We start from the raw sequence: 19,818 nt of genomic DNA, 5'->3' as shown, positions 1-19,818 counted from the left end.
AATGAGGCCCTCTTTTCACAATCAATCAGGGCTAAGTTAAGACCATCGGGCCCTGGAGATGTCTCAACACTACTTTGGATGCAGCGTTATGTCACGAAGGAAACCAGGCTCCATGACAGGATGTGTGCAGGTTGCAAAGACATTTTCAACAAAAAAACATTTACAGTCCAAAGTAAAGAAAACAGTAAACTGGATGTCGTTCATACTCTTTATTTTGTCTCAACATAAAAGGTATTTTTAATGACATTAATCTACAAGACGGAATCACCACTACATACCGACAGGTCACTGTTGTTCAGGAAATATAAAAAAGGCTTATGTACACGTTGTGAGATGATGAGACGTCACACCTGCTCACCGAGGTCCAAAACCCGAAATTTGTCTAGATTGTAGAAGCAGGCCCTGACGATTCGCCCGCCGAAATAACGTCCGTTCAGATCCACCACGGCTGCAGAGGAGAGCGGAGGTTAGACTCACACTGATAAGGACACAGATTAACCATTCAACAACACACTTTGGTTAATATTTATTTTATAGCGAAGAGTTAACCTTGAGTTATTTCAACTGGTGTTTCATCAGAATGCCTTTGACAGGCTCCTGAAGGGGCTTTAACCTGTTCTCACTGTATGGTTGTTGAACAGTGGTACACAGTTCAATAGTTTAATTTAACCGTCAACGCTCTTGTTCTAAGTTGTTTCATTTGTGTGGAACAAACTGTCCTGGAAAGCTGTGCCAGTGAACGCTTGAACACCACAAAATTAGACGTGGTAATAAGGAAAATATGACTAAAGAGGCAGCAGACAGTAAATGCTGTCATAAAGTTCCACTAATCGAGGGGACCTTTGTATAAAAAGGACATTGGACATACTCAGCGTTCAGTGTTGTGTCTCGAGGAAATGAACAAGCTCTTATTGCCACTTGGATTACAAAACATGTTGCAGTGATAAGACTGTAGATTATTTTGCGGTTAGGCTCATTACATCATGTAAATGAAAACAGGGCAACATATTCTTTCAAAAGGAGTACATCAAACATGTCTGGAGGTCTTTGTTAGTGTGAGATGGCAGAAACCTTCTCATGTTTGTATGCTAAAAACATACCCTGCTGTATCGTCTATTTTACTCTGAATGGGAGGATGATTGACTAAATAAACATCATGCTGTACTGGAGAAGACTTGAAAGTACAAATTAAGACAATAAAGTAATTAAAAAACCAAGAGAGAAGTAGCCACATTTTCTCAGTCTTCTACACAATCGTCTCGGCCATATTTAACTATTAATTGGAAAGAATCCAGGTTTAAAGGCCCTTCTGCATTGGCTTCACTTTTCAAACCCCTTGGTTGCTGCTTAAATTGGTAAATGTACTGAATTTATATAGCACTTTTCAATTATTTGCCATCACTAAAAGAGCTGTCCCATACAGAAGTCAGCATTCACTCATTCACGCACACATTCATCAGCAGTTTAAACATTGACCTCTTACTGGTTGTTACATGCCGTAGTGTGTGTGCCTGTGTGCCTGTGTCTGTGTGTGTGTGTGTCTTTCTCTCTCTCCCTCTCTCCCCAGGTGCAGCCTGATTGTCCCCAGGTGCTCCCAATCCCCAATCAGGGCCCCCATATAGGACCTGAGGAAGGCTGCAGTCACTCTCCTTTTCCTCCTCTGGCTGCATGTGTACAACCCTGTGTTTTGTCGATTGATAGGAGATGTGCTCCTGGATATACCGGTACATTAGTTTACTGTGCAAGTTGGCTGGTGAGCCTGTGTTCCTTTCTTGTCCATTAAAAGACCTGCTCGTGACTTCAGAGATCGGTTTCCTCTCTTTTTTCTCGTGCCTGGTCATCTTTGTGTTTTGTTAGATTTGGAGGGAACGTAACACTGGTGGACAACCACTCTTGCTACTTGAGTGGTACTTGATTTTTCAGCAAAAAGTAAAGAAATGTTTAGTCATCATCTGTAGAAATAGATCACACTAAGCGGCTTGTTATGTATCGTTCCGTCTGTCCCACTTTCTGAGCGCGAGTGTTCTCGCGGTTGTGCCCCTGCTGCAGAGAGTCACGTAAGATGTAACACCACAGGGAGTCTCACCTTCATTCTGATCTGGGCCAACACATTTAGAATGGGTCACACTCTCACCCACAATATTAGAGCAGTTATACAAGGGTAATATGTAAGAATGAAACCCTAAATGTTATGTCCATGGCCTAAATATTCAATTGATAATTATGAATAAGTCTGGAGTTGTTCCATAGACAATACACATGAGACTGAGTTTTGGAACACAAAGAATGTTTTGTTTTTTTATACCAAAATGAGCTTTACTGTCTTGTAGTGTTCCCAGTTGTGAAACAAAAACCTTTCCCATGCTTTCAGAAAATCCCCCTGGCTGCTCTCACTGTCTCATCTAACACAAATCATCGTCTATGTATCACTTCCTCACTTTAAAGTGATGATGTCACACATTTGAGTTCAAGTTTTTGGAGAGTCTTATACCAAAGGATTTACAAATATGTATTTTGGAAGCATCCCGAATGAAATGTGTTTTAGAAATAAAGTTAGCATTGTCAACAAAAGGGACATTTTGTCCTGAGGTTCGGATACTACTGTGACATTTACAGCCATTTTGAAGCAACAGGAACTGACTCGTGTGTTCCAAATATGTGTAGTGTCTGGTGTGTCCAGGCTTTACAAAAGTCATATAAGTGGACCTCATTCAGGTGACTACAAAACAGGATACCTACCTTTGATGGCTGACTCCACCCTCTCAAACTCCAGAAATATCCGGACAGCGTCCTCATCTGGCACAACTGCGATCTGATAGGCAAAGAGGGCTTTGTGAGTTTCATGTAGTATAAATGAATTAACTGTACACTTTGTATTTCTCTTACCTCAAAAATGACACATCTAACCACTTTGCCGTATTTCTCGCACTCTTCTTTCGTCTCTCCCTCCAAGTCTTCGTCCACCTCTCCTCTTCCCACCATGTTCTACAAAACAAACACACATTAGGCCTTACTCAGGAGACTACAGTATAAATCAGACACACACACACATACCCTGAGCAGGACAACTTTGGTGGGGTTTTTTAGGATCTCTGTCAGTGGGTTGGCATCTGACTTCTTGACATTGTCCCCTGGTTGGTGAAAAAAATGTAAACAACGGTCAAATGTTATTCTATTCAAAATAATATTTATATGCGGTGCTGAATGGAGTAATAGCTTATCATTTGTGTTGTTATGAGTAAAACACAAATGATTAATGACAATTTGGCAGATATTTATTCAAAAGCTGATTGTGAGCCCAACAGGAGTTTTCTGTCACATCTGGCTGTTTTGTCATAGTTTAAACACTGCCTTTAAGTTGTTATACTAACAATAAGCTGCAGAGGAATTAACTTGTTCAGAGGAACACAGAAAGTGTCCACATGTATACACACAGTACATATTATTAGTCATCCTTTCAGCAGGTCCTTAGATAAACTCTGACTCATAAACTGGTAATCAGGAGCAACAATGTGTTCCTCAGGAGGCCCCTGACGTGCTTTAGAGAACAGTGTAAGAGTGACTGTATTCTCATGTTAACTGTAACGTACAGCATACAGAGCTGATAACAGAAGTGCTGCTGATTGGCTGTAAATCCCTTCACTCGTACAACTACAGAAGCAGTGAAAGCTAGGCAAAGACTGCAACTGCAAATAGCACAGGGGAATTTCCACTGTTTTCAATTATTATCAACCCATTTCATCTCCAGTTTACATTTGATTCCACACGTTACCTCTGAGGTAAGTTCTAAAAGTCTGGATTCTTATCTTTAAATGAAATCATTACTTTCTGTAAGAAAGTTAAAGGGGCCCTATTATGCTCTTTGGGGGTTCCCTTTCCTGTAGTGTGTTATATAGGATTTTGTGCATGTACTGTAAATGGTCTGCAAAGGCTAACACCTCAAAGTTACCTGCAGAGGGAGTTTCTCTCCCACACACTTCCTCCCCCCCCCCCTGCTATGTTTGGGAAACATTCAAATACTAAAAGACATAAAACATTGCTGCTTTCAATTGGGTAAATGAGCATTAGAATAGATACACAGATATGGAGAAAACACACACACAATTTCTGAATAATAGACTAGCATGGCAGTATACTAATAGGAGAGAAAATAAAGGTGAAAGCAAACCTGAAAAGCCTCCTCCTGAAGTCTCAGGAGCACCTGCCTGGCTGGAGCCTGCTGCTCAGTCACACACACACACACACACACACAGTCAGTACACACACACATAAATGGGAAAAAAACAGCACACAAAGTAAAACATTAACACATGTAACTGATACTGGAATGACACCATAACGCTCACTGATGAAGAATGAAAAGTGATAAACTAAGAGTCAATGCAGGTTACACACAGACACCAAACATAAGGGCTGGCACCAACAAATTAAAATGCTACTTCAAAACAGAGAAAAGATTTTGAAGGAAAGTCAAAAACATTGGGCACGTGGCCTCCAGCATCATGAGAGAAAAATATCAACAGAAACACAAACGTAACGGTAGTACTTACGTTTTTCTGCAGCGTCTCCGATGATGATCTTTCCTCCTCTCTTGCTCGTCTTCTCCACAGACAGCGCCGTGCTGAGGCCCTGCTCGTGCTTCCCCAGGCCCTGGCCCTCTTTGAATCCATACTTCTGCATGATCTTATGGGCCACCGTACCTCTGTGGGAGGCGATATGGAGAAGAAGGATTTAAAAATGTGTGTTTGTTGTAATAATAAAGCTGTTTGTCGACACTTCAATTTATAGAATCATTATTGAGTCAAATAAGGGTTCTGTAATTTATGTTGATGCATTGTATCTATTAGATAGTAATGAAGTAATTGACAAAAAACTGTCCTACATACAGCTTTAACACGTTTACTCAGAATATAGGATGGCATGTTCTCTAGTGTGCGTGTGTACGTGTGTGTGTGTGTGTGTGTGTGTGTGTGTGTGTGTGTGTGTGTGCCACCCACCCCATGTTAGCGAGGAAGGAGCTGGTGGGTCCGGGTGGTGAGCGCGGTCGCTCTGAGTCTTCATACATCGGGGGAGGGATGGCGGCCTTTGAGCCTCTTGGGGGACGAACTTCCTCTTCGTAGCAGTAGGAGCCTACACACACAGAAAAACAAATAAAATGTTATTTCTTTCACATGTACAATTTATGTTTGGTATTCCCATCAACCAGAATAAATACAAAAATAAATATCTGTTTGAATCCGTTTTGTATTCTGTTTTTTTATGTCACTGTGTGAAAAATGAAGGATGATACCGGAGCAAAGAACTCCCCGTCTCTGTCCTAGTGATTTAATACTGGCATCACATGGTAAAGATACTTTAAACTGTGATGCTGCTGCCCTCTGCTGTACGCAAACTGACAGTTAACATAACCGACAAAGACAATAAATAAACGAACTAACGCCCCTGCAGGTAACACTGTTGCACGTGTAATAATTAAAAGCTCCATGTGTTTTGTACTCATGTCAGGGAACAAAACAAAGTTCAAGCAAAATAACTAACTAACTAAGGGATAGTGTATCTCTGAGCCGTTTACATAGGATTGCTTCCTGGTCTATTTGATAGTCTGTGGTTTTAAATGTCACCACCTGCTAGATAACACATACCGTCCTTGTCCACGAGTGAAGATGGAGGGGCGATGGCTGCTCCACCTAAAGCTGAGAGAGAGAGAGGCAGGAGATTCATCACGTTAGAGAAGTTTGACACATCATTACCGTGACACACAGCGGGGCTACATGTATAGAATCAGCAAATGATTATGCTATTCATTAATGCTAAAATGCTTGACATATGTATTTATATACATTGAGTGTAACCAAATAGAGCATGTCATCATTTTGGAAAAGTCAACCTTCAGACTCTGAAAATATCCAAGTAAAGTGAATATTTCTGTTATACAATACAAATATTCACTTCTTTTCCTCCGCTCTGCTTCATAGTCTTCCTCCTCATCTGACTCGCCCTCCGCTGCAGGGAATCGAGAGAAGCCACTCGGAGCTCCTCCCTCGTGCCTGTCTTTCCTCTTCCTGCAACACAAGAACATCAAGACTTAAAAAGGAGTCCTGTCCTCAAAATATTCAGTCCAGTAGACTCTCTCAGTTTCATACAAATTATTAATCCGTGACGAATAATAAAAACCACAGCCCTTTTCTTCGGTTGTCCCATGTTTGTTTCCACTCTCTGTCATTAATGTGAATAGTGTCTTGGCATAACTTTTGATATGATTTGGCATCCATAGTTAAGCATTAACTCGACATGCTATGGCTTCAAGCCCGGAAACAAATGTACTGATTTGCTCATGACCGTACTTTTCTCTATCATCGATCTCCTTCTGCCGCTCCTGCTCCCTCTGTCTCTGACGCTCTTCTCTGTGTCGCTTTACCACCTTCTCGTAGTCGTTTGGGAACATTGGATCGTACTCATCTGCCAACGGGATCAGCGCATCGCTAGAGGAGAAACCACTGGGCACGGTGTCCTGAAGCAAATATGTACATGTTGTGTGAGCAGATTGGGGGGGTCTTTGTGCAGCTGCATCATAACACCACATCCCACTCAGTATCATATTACCACTAAGTATGAACTTTTTCATACTGTGGCTCAGGTTTGTGGTACGAACCTTAAGTCCAGCGGCAGCATGTGGAGGAGTGTCTATGATCTGTCTTTCATCAATGGAGCCTCCTCTCTTTAGATCAATAACCGGAGGCAAGACCGAGCTCTGCTTCATCCGCTGGGTCTACACACACAGAAATTGATTGTGAAATCTGCCATATAAATAAACTTGCTTTGCCTTGCAGTGCTCACATATTGCATGTGCCTACCTTGGCCTGGGTCAGAGCAGCCTTCTTCACTTTCAGCTGGGACTGCAGCAGCTTGAAGTTCTTGGACCAGCCTTCAGTCTTGGTGTCACTGGCACCCACACCGATCTCATCATATAACGACATAGCTGTCTCCTGCAAACACACACACACATTTCATTTGACAACCACAGCGTTAATGTATCTAAACTAGCTTCACATGCATCCTTTTGCTCTGCAACACTTGGAGAGACATTGAGTCTGTAAGCAGCTGTCTACATGAGACGCTTCTCCATTTGTATTGTAACGAGGGTTTTATTTATTCAATGCATGGACATGTTAACTTAACGTTAGCTATATTAAAGAAAGCATTGTTTTACTTAAAACTCAGGTGCAGGCAAGGAGAGACTAGACAAATATCAATGAAGCTAAACGTTAGCTAATGCTAACATAGCTACGTGACTGTCTACTCCTCAATTAAATATCTTCACAACAACTATATTAGTTTAGCTTGTTTTCAACCTACCGGTTTAAGAAATGTCTGCACATTAACTATATGCCAGTGCCTGTAACATAAAAGAGTTTAGCGGCACATTTATTAAAGTTAGCTCCTCGCTGTACGAAGCGGAAGTCAGCAGCACAACAACAAAACTAAGGGCAACAGTCAACGACATCATGGCGACATTCTGCTCTCTTCCTCCACCTGGCGGCTGGCTGACTCCACCGCAATACACTTCAATGTCCAATAACAACTTTATGTTTAAAATGACGGCTCTGTGCAGCCCAATCACTTCTCAAGGTGGATAAGTATGTACCTTTTCGACTAAAAAAGGGGAATGTATAACTGCAGCAAAACGTGGTACCACGTGATCCATGAATTTGCATACTGTAGCCCAGGGGTGCCCACACTTTTTCAGCTTGGGAGCTACTTTTAAAATGACCACGTCCAAATGATCTACCAACAGGGCCACCCCTGCCCTGTGTCGTGAGTGGGGGGGGGTGCTAGTGGACTAAACGGCGGATAAACTGTAGCGCATTTGCGCTTCAGATGAGGAGGTGAGGCCCCCTCATAACTGCATGAACCCGTATGGCACAATACAACTCAGACTGGCTTACCTGTACGTCAATCAAGTGGCAAATGCCATAGTAAGGATGGATGAACGGCTAACTTTGAAACAAAAAATATGTTTTTTTCTCGCGTTGCTCGCTTCAAAAGTTGAAGCTTCGACGGAAGCGTCAGCCAATCAAATCATATGCCAGTACAAACTCTAGCCAATCAAACCGCGTGCTTGTGTGTCCGGGGCGGGAGATTCATGTGATTGGTTGTTGGTCGCGGGAATGCCTGTGAAAGTGAAAGTGAGTATTGACAGCAGTAGGATGGTCTCTTCTTGTAGATGGCTACTCTTCTGTGAGCAGATCAGATCATCAGATGGAGCTGGACTCCTCTTCACTAACCTGCCTCACGGTGCTTTGTCTGCTCGGAGCTGCAGAAGTCTCCAGCCTCGGTGAGTGCACAACAACAATACTCTGTAATATTTTCCATTTCAGCCAGGATCCTTTTGCACTTTTTTAGGCAGTGTTGGAAGAGTTGTTTACTTGTATTCATTTAGGCACATGTAAAACAGCCTATGGATTTACAATAAAGCAAAAACAAATATCATATCATTACAAAAGACCTGCATAACTGTATCAGGACTCAATCACATCTGACACACTGTTTCTGAAGGACTTTTTCTATATTTCTACAAAGCTATTAACTTTGCTATCTGAAACTCACTTATAAAAGTTGAAGCATTTGAAATGTCTCTTTTGTAATCATGCAACACAATGTCTATCTTCCAGAAAACAACACTTGCTGTCCAGATATTCCCAAAGTGCCTAGAACTAAACGTCCCGAGGTCGCCTGCTTCCAAATTAACAGCACATTCCGATACGCGTGCATAGATGGCTATGTGAGGAAGTCGGGAACATCTAATCTCCTCAAATGCAAACAATCTAATGGCACATCCTTCATTTACACCCCCTCCACAGGCGCCACATTTGAGTGTATACGTAAGATTGTTTTTTTTCGTCTTTACATTTGTAGACACACTGCATGCAATCAGAGCAGCGTAAACTGAACACAGATAGTTCAACTTGTGAAACTGGTATGTAAGAAAAGAGAACAAGAGTGTGCATGCCTGTAGGCTGCATCATATGTGATATGCAGCATAGCATACCATACAGAATATTTGAATAGACAGGCCATACTGCCAACTGCATGTAACGCTAACAAACCAAGGTCCCAGATTATTCAAATGTCTGCTGTTTAACACTAACAATGCAGTGTGACTGTGAACACTTGGACTTGACCCTGGAAATAAAAAAAAGGAGTGAAAGCAGCATTAAGAAGGAAGCCACCTGCTCCTCTTTAGCCTGACACATACAATCAAACAACAGTTAAAATGAATGATGTAGCTACTGAGGCACACATAAGCAGATGCAACTTAATCATTACTTGTCTAAACAGCACGATTTATTGGCTCCAACTCAACATTAATTTAAATGTAAGAGAGCAGTTTGCTGTCTCTGTACTGCAGGGTTAGTCTGGTTTTGTAGAAAAAGGAGTGGGAGTATGTAAAACATGGTGATGTATTTCTTTTGAAATGTAGATACTGATATGTGTACGAGATTATTTTAAGCACCTTACACTAATAATACATCTAAAAGCAGACATGAAAATAGAAATGGAAGCATCTTTTTCTACACACCACCCACAAACTTCCATCCAGCTTTCCCCATATACCATTGAGATAATAATTGTTTCCAGAAACGGACAACTCCTGGTGGCTCATAGACCATATATCAGGATATAACTGAAGCCTCGTCAGTGCACAAGCTGCCTTTTATTGAATGTGTGGCTTTTATTACACAAAACCTGTGAGGACTGTACTATGTCGAACTATGATAGAAGAAATAAATAAATAATTTGATGGTTGGGGTTGGTTGAAGATAGTTTCCAGATATATTTAGCAGGGCGGGAAGAAACGGGGGTACATTTTAGACAAAGAGCAGTATATCATCGGCGTACAGTGTGAGGTACTCTGAGCGTTAGCTTTGAAACTAAAATAGAAAGTGTTTTATTTCCTTCACCAGGCAAATCACACTAACAGGTCACATTGTTGGAAGGGTAGAGTGCGTTGTTTTTGATAGTGATAGTGACAATCCACAATCCTTATCATCTTTCCGGCTTTTTCATGCTCTCAAGTTTCAACTTGTTATTTGTGTTTTTTCAGTTGACCCAAAGAGAACCACAGCACCCCCCAAGAGCACAGCAACAAGTAAGTGTAAGCTCCAAGTGCTATGTTTCAATGTGAGCTGGACAGAAGTGTGTGTTTCACATTTATGAATAATGCTCTGATCTTGCAGCGGGACCCACCCATGTCCATATCCCCCATGAATCCACCGTTTCCTCCACAGTCAGTGAGTTCTATCTCAGTATGAAGAAAATACTACTACTACTATACTAGAAAAATACTAATACTAACAATAAAAAAGCACTAATGATGGAACTGAAAGAGTGACACATGCATGTGTGCAGCAGTGGTAATAATTAGAAGCAGTAGTAAAGTTAGTAGTAATCAAATCAGTGGAAGGTTTATCAGAAGCCATAATGTACTGGTAACATTGCATTGTAGGAGTTACGGTTGAAATGAGTACCAACTAAATCAACACAAACATAATGAAAACCATTGCTACTTAACAGAATACTTAGCTCATTCTAATGTATTCTGAGTAAGTACTTTGCTCCATGTTTAAATTAGTGGGAGGGAGGATAAAAGAGAGGGTTCAATATTTCAATGCAACATTCATGAAGTTTATGACAATGCCCCCGAGACATTTCAGGAGCATGATAGTGGTGAGACCAAACTGGTTATTACATCTGACAAACTGTGTTAATTGCACAACATCATTATGATCTTGTGCACGCAGATACATGTTATCATGTTCCTGTGTAGAGTCAGAAAATGTGGTTTAGAGGCAGAGGAAGCACGAATGTAACTGAAAGTCAAACATGGATTCAGCTCACTGGTTAACTAGTATAACCTACTCATTTACTTGCTAGTGAGGCCCAAAGTGTGTACTTGTTTTTCAACTTTATTTTGTTTGTTTCTGTTTCAAACGTTTTTTTAACTGTATGATCTTTCGTTGGGATATTTGTACTCTTTGCAAGTACGGTTAATTTTTTCATTTAGTGTTTTTCCGTGCCTCGCGGCGGGGATGGCGTCCTTCGGGGCGCCGCCGGTGTCTCTGAGACACGGAGTGCGGTTGGTGGCTCAGGCCGCAAGCACAGTGGAGCAGGTGCTGCTGGCTGTGGGGGATCAGGTCGGTCATGTAAACATCTCCTATGCTTCCCGCATGAACAAAGCGGTCATAGTCTTTTTGAAAGACCAGAAATATGTGACGGAACTTATCGAGAGCGGATTAATGCTAAACGAGGAATATATCCGCCGGGTGCGGCTGAGCCCGGGGCAGCGGAGCCCGGGGCCGCTGAGCCCGGGGCAGCCGGGGCCAGGGCTGCGGATGAAGTAGGGATGAATATCGTGAGAGATGAAACAGGGACTGTAGAGAGTGTGGTGAGTGTGAGAGGAAAGAATGTGGAAACAGGTAAACGGGTGGGAGATGATGTAGCAGGACAGGTGAGGACTGGTGCTGTGGGACAGGTGGAGGCTGTTGGCACACAGCAGGGGCTGCCGTCTGGCTCTGGGTGGCAAAAAGAGCTTCAACAGGCTGCAGACAATAATGAGGTGACAGAGATGGACACGGACGGTGAGGGGGATTCTGACTGTGTTTCAGTTGCAGATAGTCTCTCAGAACGCAGAGATATATTCTTTGGAAGAGATTAATGTCTTTTTAGATGAGTCTTTTGGCAAGTCAGTGGAAGTGAGAGACTTTTTCCCTGACACTAACAAGTTTCTTCATACAGTGAGCACTCTTCAGAAAGTTTTAGGGTTAGACCTGCTGGATGAAAAGAAACGCTATCGTCTCAGGAAGCATGTAACTGCTATGAAAAAAGGTACGAAAGGAAGCAAAAGAGGGAAGAAACTGAAAAGGTCTAAATAATTTCAACATGATCATGCAACACTGGGTGTCTCCTCTCTGCTGTGTGTACCTGTCTGTTCTTTTTCTCTGTCTCCTTCCTCTAATGCAAGCTTTAAGGGTTGCTTCTTTAAACATGAACGGGGGTAGAAGTGCACAGAAAAGAGCTTTAGTGTTAGAGGTCTTTAATTAGAAAAAATTAGATGTGATATTTCTGCAGGAAACGCACAGTGATAGCCTGAATGAGACGGACTGGGGGATGTGGTGGGGGGGGGGTCAGTATGTACTCAGTCATGGCTCAAACCTTAGTGCTGGAGTAGCTGTTTTTTTCTCCCCCTCTCTAAATGTTAAGATGTGAGCACAGAGATAGTGGCAGGTAGAGCCTTGATGGTGAAAGTGGAACTGTTAGAGTTCATTTTCACTTTTATTAATGTTTACACACCCAATCAGGGCCCTGCACGTGTATCTGTGTTTCAGTTATTAAAAGACAAGCTCTGTTAAACAATACACCAGGATGAGAATGCTAGATGGGAGCGTCAGTGCAGTCAGGCTAGACAGATTTTACATGTCTGCTTCTTTTATTACTCGTGCAGTGAACTGTCACATCCAACCTGTTGGTTTTACAGATCATCAGCTAATTTCTTTAGATTTGGTTTTATCCAACACAGAGAAAGCTAGTTCGTTCTGGCAGTTTAATGTTAAAATTTTACAAGATTTGATTTTCTGTGAGAATTTTAAATTGTTCTGGATCAACTGGAAATCAAAGAAAGAGTCTTTTCCCTCCCTGAGTCAGTGGTGGGAGGTAGGAAAGGCTCAGATTAGAGTGTTCTGCCAACAGTATACAGCCTACTCCACTGCAAACATTAGGAGAGCTATAGAGCACAGAGGGAGATCAGAGAGTTAGAGAGTGTGTCTGCTCGAAATATAGAACAGTCCCTCCTAAAACAACAACAGCTTAACTGTTTTCTTCAGGAGAAAGCCAAGGGAGCTCTGATCAGAGCCCGTTTTACTTCCATGAGAGACATTGATGCACCAACCACCTTTTTCTTCAACCTGGAGAGGTATGTGGGCCAAAGGAAGCAGATGGTATGTCTGCGTCTCCCCGATGGACAGGTAACCTCTGAACCTGCTGAGATGAGGAGGCATGCAGTGTCCTTCTACACGGACCTGTTCAAAGCCGAAGGTTGTGACGTGGAAGCTGCTGATGAACTTCTTCAGGGTCTTCCACAGCTGAGTCCAGCCGAAAGTGACACCCTGGGCTCTGACATTACTCTGGAGGAACTGACCTCTGCGGTGACACAGATGGCCTCCGGCAAGGCTCCGGGCATAGACGGTTTACCTGCAGACTTTTTTAAACATTTCTGGAGTATTCTAGGACATGACTTGTTAGACGTATTGATGGAGTCCTTTGGGAAAGGGACTCTTCCAGCTTCCTGTAGGCGTGCTGTGATTTCACTGTTGCCTAAGAAAGGAGATGTAACCTTGCTGAAGAATTGGAGACCTGTGGCTCTCTTATGTACGGACGGACTATAAGATACTGTCAAAGGTTTTAGCTAACAGACTGAAGTGTTTTATCAAACTTCTTATTGGTACTGATCAGACATATTGCATCCCTGGCAGATCAATTGTGGACAATTTGTTTTTGATGAGAGACACTTTTGATGTTTGCAAACTGTATAATATAAATGTTGGTATTATTTCTATTGACCAGGAGAAGGCGTTTGATCGTGTGGATCACACTTTTCTGGCTGCCACATTGCAGGCTTTTGGTGTTGGGGAGCATTTTTTGTCCTGGGTGAAGTGTTTGTACAGTGATGCATGTTGTGTTGTGAAGGTGGGGGGAGGGCTGAGCAGACCTGTACCAGTTAAAAGGGGGATCAGGCAGGGCTGCCCTATCTCAGGCCTATTATATAGTATTGCCATCGAGCCCCTTTTGTGCAGACTTGGAAACCGGCTGAGGGGCCTGTGTCTGCCAGAGTCAGCTCAGGCCCCCCCCGGTGGTTGTATCAGCTTATGCTGATGATGTCAGTGTTTTTATCCAGGGTCAGCGAGATATCCAGGCTGCTTCAGCCAAAGTTAACTGGGAGAAGAGTGAGGCAGTTTTGGTAGGTCAGAGGAGTGTAGGAAATAGGCCCAGTCTTCCTGGTAACCTCAGCTGGGGAAACAAGGGTTTAAAGGTCCTGGGAGTTTGGTTGGGGTCTGGGAGGGATTGCTGGGAAAGGTGCAAGCAAAATTAGCCAAATGGAAATGGCTGCTACCCCAGCTGTCCTACAGGGGAAGAGTTCTTGTAGCCAACAATCTGGTTGCCTCATCTCTGTGGCACAGACTCCAGGTGTTAACCCCACCGGGCCTCATGAAACAACTGCAGCGGCTCCTCGTGGATTTCTTCTGGTCGGGTCATCACTGGGTGCCAGCATCGGTCCTGTACCTACCTGTGACGGAAGGGGGGCAGGGCCTTGTGGACATTACTGCGAGGACTGCTGCTTTTAGACTGCAGGCAGCTCAGCGGCTGCTGTATGGTGCCTCTCCCTGCTGGCTGGCTACTGCCCGGCTGTTGCTCTGGAGGGCAGGGGGCTTTGGTTTTGATAAACACCTGTTTCTGCTGAAGGCCCCTGCGTACATGATAACTGGACTTGCACCTTTTTACTGCTCAGTCATCAATGCCTGGAAGATTCTGAGTTTTACCAGACCACCGGACCCCCGGCCTGGGATGTGGCTGTTTGAGGAGCCACTGTTTGACACTGGTTTTCTTTCTGGAACCCTTTTCTCTTCGGCCACCCTAAAAAATGCGTTCATTGAAGCGGGAGTGGTAAAACTTGGCCATTTGATAGGGATCTCCACAGAAAAACTGGCTGAGGTGACGGGCATTCGATCAACCTGAGTTCTGGAGAACCTGGTAGATGAGGTGTGGCAGTCGCTGTCGCCATCCCACTGGACTTTTGCTCTGGATGCAGATCTGGCTGACCAGTGGAGAAAGGGACATGATTATGTTTTTCCTGCCTTGAGTGTGGGTCCTGCGGTGGGGGAATGGAGAGAGGAGGATGGTCTCCTGCTATCACTGGGGACTCTAACACCTGGAAAGTTCAGCTCCTGCAATGGAAAGAAGCTATACCTTAGCTGTGTAAAGGTGCTAAACCTCAGCTCGCTCGCAGGCGTCAGAGAGTCGAAACATAAGCAGATGCAACTTAATCATTACTTGTCTAAACAGCACGATTTATTGGCTCCAACTCAACATTAATTTAAATGTAAGAGAGCAGTTTGCTGTCTCTGTACTGCAGGGTTAGACTGGTTTTGTAGAAAAAGGAGTGGGAGTATGTAAAACATGGTGATGTATTTCTTTTGAAATGTAGATACTGATATGTGTACGAGACTATTTTAAGCACCTTACACTAATAATACATCTAAAAGCAGACGTAAATGGATGTTTTCAAAGTAAATGGATAATCGTTTTTAATAATCGTGATATCAATTATTGACCAAAATAATCGTGATTAGGATGTTTGCCATAATCGCACAGCCCTACTCATAGACCATATATCAGGATATAACTGAAGCCTCGTCAGTGCACAAGCTGCCTTTTATTGAATGTGTGGCTTTTATTACACAAAACCTGAGAGGACTGTACTATGTCGAACTATGATAGAAGAAATAAATAAATAATTTGATGGTTGGGGTTGGTCGAAGATAGTTTCCAGATATATTTAGCAGGGCGGGAAGAAACGGGGGTACATTTTAGACAAAGAGCAGTATATCATCGGCGTACAGTGTGAGGTACTCTGAGCGTTAGCTTTGAAACTAAAATAGAAAGTGTTTTATTTCCTTCACCAGGCAAATCACACTAACAGGTCACATTGTTGGAAGGGTAGAGTGCGTTGTTTTTGATAGTGATAGTGATAATCCACAATCCTTATCATCTTTCCGGCTTTTTCATGCTCTCAAGTTTCAACTTGTTATTTGTGTTTTTTCAGTTGACCCAAAGAGAACCACAGCACCCCCCAAGAGCACAGCAACAAGTAAGTGTAAGCTCCAAGTGCTATGTTTCAATGTGAGCTGGACAGAAGTGTGTGTTTCACATTTATGAATAATGCTCTGATCTTGCAGCGGGACCCACCCATGTCCATATCCCCCATGAATCCACCGTTTCCTCCACAGTCAGTGAGTTCTATCTCAGTATGAAGAAAATACTACTACTATACTAGAAAAATACTAATAGGCCTACTAACAATAAAAAAGCACTAATGATGGAACTGAAAGAGTGACACATGCATGTGTGCAGCAGTGGTAATAATTAGAAGCAGTAGTAAAGTTAGTAGTAATCAAATCAGTGGAAGGTTTATCAGAAGCCATAATGTACTGGTAACATTGCATTGTAGGAGTTATGGTTGAAATGAGTACCAACTAAATCAACACAAACATAATGAAAACCATTGCTACTTAACAGAATACTTAGCTCATTCTAATGTATTCTGAGTAAGTACTTTGCTCCATGTTTAAATTAGTGGGAGGGAGGATAAAAGAGAGGGTTCAATATTTGAATGCAACATTCATGAAGTTTATGACAATGCCCCCGAGACATTTCAGGAGCATGATAGTGGTGAGACCAAACTGGTTATTACATCTGACAAACTGTGTTAATTGCACAACATCATTATGATCTTGTGCGCAGATACATGTTATCATGTTCCTGTGTAGAGTCAGAAAATGTGGTTTAGAGGCAGAGGAAGCACGAATGTAACTGAAAGTCAAACATTGATTCAGCTCACTGATTAAGTATAGCCTACTAATTTACTTGCTAGTGAGGCCCAAAGTGTGTACTTGTTTACTAGTGCCAACACGTCCACTAGATATACTAGCACACTCAGGGTCACTGATGTTTTTTGTACTAGTTCACTAACCTTCCCTTTAACTAGTTTAGCCTTTCTACGCACTCGTGAGCGACTCTGTGTTAGGCATGCTCGTGAGACATTGATTTAGCATGCAAGTCAAAAGACTAGCCAACCAGTGAGGAATTTCACTAGTTTGAATAGTAAACATGTTGAGTTAACTAGTAAGATAAGTAAGGCTTTAACTAACAAAATAGTCATAATTTTGGCCTTACAGAATTGAACTAGTAAATTCAAGATACTATACATACATACATAGTGGTTACACTATGGTAGCAAGTGGAGGAAACGGCCATATGCTAACATAAGCACTTATAACAGTAGTATGAATACTAATATATAAAAAAAACAAATTCTGGCATGTGTTTTTTACCTTTTGTTATGAATTATGTGGCATATTATATGAAAGTATTCAAAGATTCTTACAGTTTCAAGGTTAAAAAGTATGTCGCAGTCATCTCTAAGCAGTATTAGTAGAAGTACATTTATTTTGTTATCCACATCAGCTTCCCGCAGTCTTCAGACCAGCCAGAGTATACAGCCGTCAGCCCCCCTGAGTGCAGAGCCCACCTCCAGCTCCACCTTTTCCTCTCCTGCCCCGCCCGGATCCTCCCAGGGTAATCTGCTAACCAGTTTAACGGCACTGCATGTTGCCAACAGTTGCTCTCATACAAGCCCGGGCCTGTATCTGTTAGACTTCTGTAAAAGATAAACAATTTGATTATTATTTATTGTGTTGCATGGCATTTATTAAGATAATCAGTTACAATAAATACATGAATAATTTGGGATATTTTAATGTTGGATCAAGCCATATATCCATTCAGAATCTATCCTGTTAGATAGAAAAGTTGGACTTTTACACATTACGCTGAGCCATTGTTTTTTTTCAAACATACACGAAACAGCATTAGTTGGGGACATTATCCTTTCTGGACTGCCTCATTAATAACTGAGCAACAGGGGAATAAGATAATTGTTTTCTTCCACAACAGGGACGGTAGATTCCATGCCAGAGACCAAAGCATCCACATCGCACGGCACACTTTCCACCACGACTGAGGCGTCCAACAACGGGACAATTACTCCGGGAATGCTCTCCTCCACGACCCCCAGTAAGTCACTCTACCCATTTGTGCTAGCTCGTGGTGGTTGCAGCTTGAGAGCCAGAAAAACACTGAGTATTTCTCTCTTATTGGCAGGACTTGTGATCGGCTGTGCTTCACTGGTGATTTTCTGTGCTTTGGTGGGAATCAGCTTCTTTTTCTATAAAAGGTAAGCATGCTCACATACCTCTGTGTTTGAATGTGTGCAATTATGTCCCAGCAAACTGTTTCATGTGATGAGAAAACTCAGATTGAGGCATGAAACTGCAGAGAACAAACAGTTTGCGTGTTTATCCATCATAGCAATTTGGTTAAATGTCCAATTATTGACATATTGTACTGCTTATGATCCCTTTACTTTTTCCTTCATGCCGTAGGAGGTCCAAAAACGAGATCCCTCAGCAGACGGATGAACAGATGCCCATGAAAATGGATCCACGTGACTGACAGGAGAATGGGTTATTAGACTGTGTAAATCACATGAATGACGTATGAAGTTAAACTGACTTTTTAATGAGCAGATCTCAACCAAAGATTTCATCTTCATCTGAAGAACTTTAATTGTTGAAGACTCTGTGATCTTCTGGTGCTACAAGATGTAGATGTATATTGGTGATATTGTCTTCAAATCCCATGAAATTACAAAAAGAAGCAATTAATCAATTCCCAACTACAGGTATGGTGTTTATAGATCTTATTGCCTTGTGCCAGAGTTCCATTGTTCTGTAGAAATGATTGAAACACATAAGTGGGCCGCACCAATGATCACATTAGCATCTAAAAAAGGCCCTAACATTTCACTAAAGAAAAACCTTGCTTAAAACCGCAGTTCCCAGTGGTTTATGGGAAGCATTCAGCCATTTTCTAAAGACAGAGAAGAAGGTAGGGAACCAACTTTTCCTTCACCTCATGATCTGGGAGTCAGCACTGCAGGCTAAGAAGCTACCCAAAGGGCAAAATGCTAACTACGATAGGCTAATTTTAAGGACCATAGTAAGATGTGCCTTTATTTTGATATTCATATCTGTGGTCATCCGAATAAGTAGTGATACAACTGTCAAATAATATCTGAGTAGCTTTTTATGAGCTTGTAGAAATGTAATTGTGTTGAATGAGCATATTATATTGCCTCAGGTCACTGGCTGCTATCAAAACCTTATTGTGGCATACTTTGTTATATCAGCAAATATGGTATCATAGTCCAATGAATAGATTTATAGCTTCAAGATTAACTCTCCAACTATTTAGCAAACGTAGCTTACTGTGAACGCCTATATTTCTTCATCTCTTATGTGTTACTCATCTGAAATGCTAAGCCTGATGTTATTTGTGTAGAGGTTGTACTGAACCATGCACTGAACAAAGACGGTCAGTAACCTACAGAGCATTACCACTTAAAAATGTGATCCATCCATTACAGGATACCGTTTATCTTATTTCTGAGATTTTTGCAGCCACTTTAGTACAATGAAATTAACAGAATATTTGTTTCCTCTAAGAGCACCAAAGCATTACATGAAAAACACAACAGCAGGTTCAGGTCTGCGAATGAATAGTGGGAAAGTAAACGATTCCTATATCATGAAAATAAAGCAGTTAACACTTATTTAATCTCACTCTAAAGCTTTTTCTTTATGCCTCGTGTAAAATGTGCAATCTAAAATATTCAGCTTTGTTGCTATGCTTATGAACTTTTCTTTTTCATACAAGTGTTTCCTTAAAGTTTTGTTGATCAGAAAAAAGTCCTCTTATCAGAGCAGCTTTCATTATTTAGATGATTGTTGTGTTCCTGTATCTCTTGTTGCGCTGTACTGTGCATTTGTATAATCATTAAAGTATTTCTTTTTAAAAAACGGTCTATTCTTGTTTATAATGGTTTTAGTACAATGAGTGACGCCCACCCGCTCTAGAAGAGGAACA

The 19,818-nt window shown here is 42.0% G+C and overlaps 2 protein-coding genes across 28 annotated transcripts; one reads left to right on the top strand and one right to left on the bottom strand.

Moving 5' to 3' along the window:
- Positions 1–194: 194 nt before the first annotated feature.
- rbm17 (RNA binding motif protein 17) lies at positions 195–7,986 on the bottom strand. Of its 2 annotated transcripts, none has more exons than XM_034131290.1 (13): positions 7,947–7,986; positions 6,855–6,986; positions 6,653–6,769; positions 6,345–6,511; positions 5,950–6,062; positions 5,643–5,693; positions 4,998–5,130; positions 4,551–4,702; positions 4,169–4,219; positions 3,055–3,131; positions 2,887–2,985; positions 2,740–2,812; positions 195–448 (listed from the first exon to the last, which is right to left on the bottom strand). In XM_034131290.1, the coding sequence occupies exons 2-13, from the start codon at positions 6,975–6,977 to the stop codon at positions 345–347; spliced, it is 1,260 nt and encodes a 419-aa protein (XP_033987181.1). In that variant the 5' UTR covers positions 6,978–6,986; positions 7,947–7,986; the 3' UTR covers positions 195–344. The 2 variants fall into 2 exon arrangements, with proteins under 2 accessions (XP_033987181.1, XP_033987180.1); XM_034131289.1 differs by lacking the exon at positions 7,947–7,986 and adding an exon at positions 7,357–7,530.
- Positions 7,738–19,751, top strand: il15ra (interleukin 15 receptor subunit alpha). Of its 26 annotated transcripts, XM_034131292.1 has the most exons (11): positions 7,738–7,886; positions 8,225–8,335; positions 8,673–8,882; positions 10,106–10,156; positions 10,239–10,307; positions 15,878–15,928; positions 16,011–16,079; positions 17,299–17,409; positions 17,788–17,907; positions 17,995–18,067; positions 18,276–19,751. In XM_034131292.1, the coding sequence occupies exons 2-11, from the start codon at positions 8,260–8,262 to the stop codon at positions 18,343–18,345; spliced, it is 900 nt and encodes a 299-aa protein (XP_033987183.1). In that variant the 5' UTR covers positions 7,738–7,886; positions 8,225–8,259; the 3' UTR covers positions 18,346–19,751. The 26 variants fall into 26 exon arrangements, with proteins under 26 accessions (XP_033987183.1, XP_033987202.1, XP_033987207.1 ...); XM_034131291.1 differs by lacking the exon at positions 7,738–7,886 and having other exon boundaries at positions 8,173–8,335; XM_034131296.1 differs by lacking the exon at positions 7,738–7,886 and having other exon boundaries at positions 8,175–8,335; positions 10,239–10,292.
- The last annotated feature ends 67 nt before the right edge of the window (positions 19,752–19,818 follow it).

The sequence above is a fragment of the Trematomus bernacchii genome, unplaced genomic scaffold, assembly GCF_902827165.1.
Source record: "Trematomus bernacchii unplaced genomic scaffold, fTreBer1.1, whole genome shotgun sequence".
Taxonomy (NCBI): Eukaryota; Metazoa; Chordata; class Actinopteri; order Perciformes; family Nototheniidae; genus Trematomus; species Trematomus bernacchii.
This window is presented reverse-complemented; position numbering and strand designations above follow the sequence as displayed.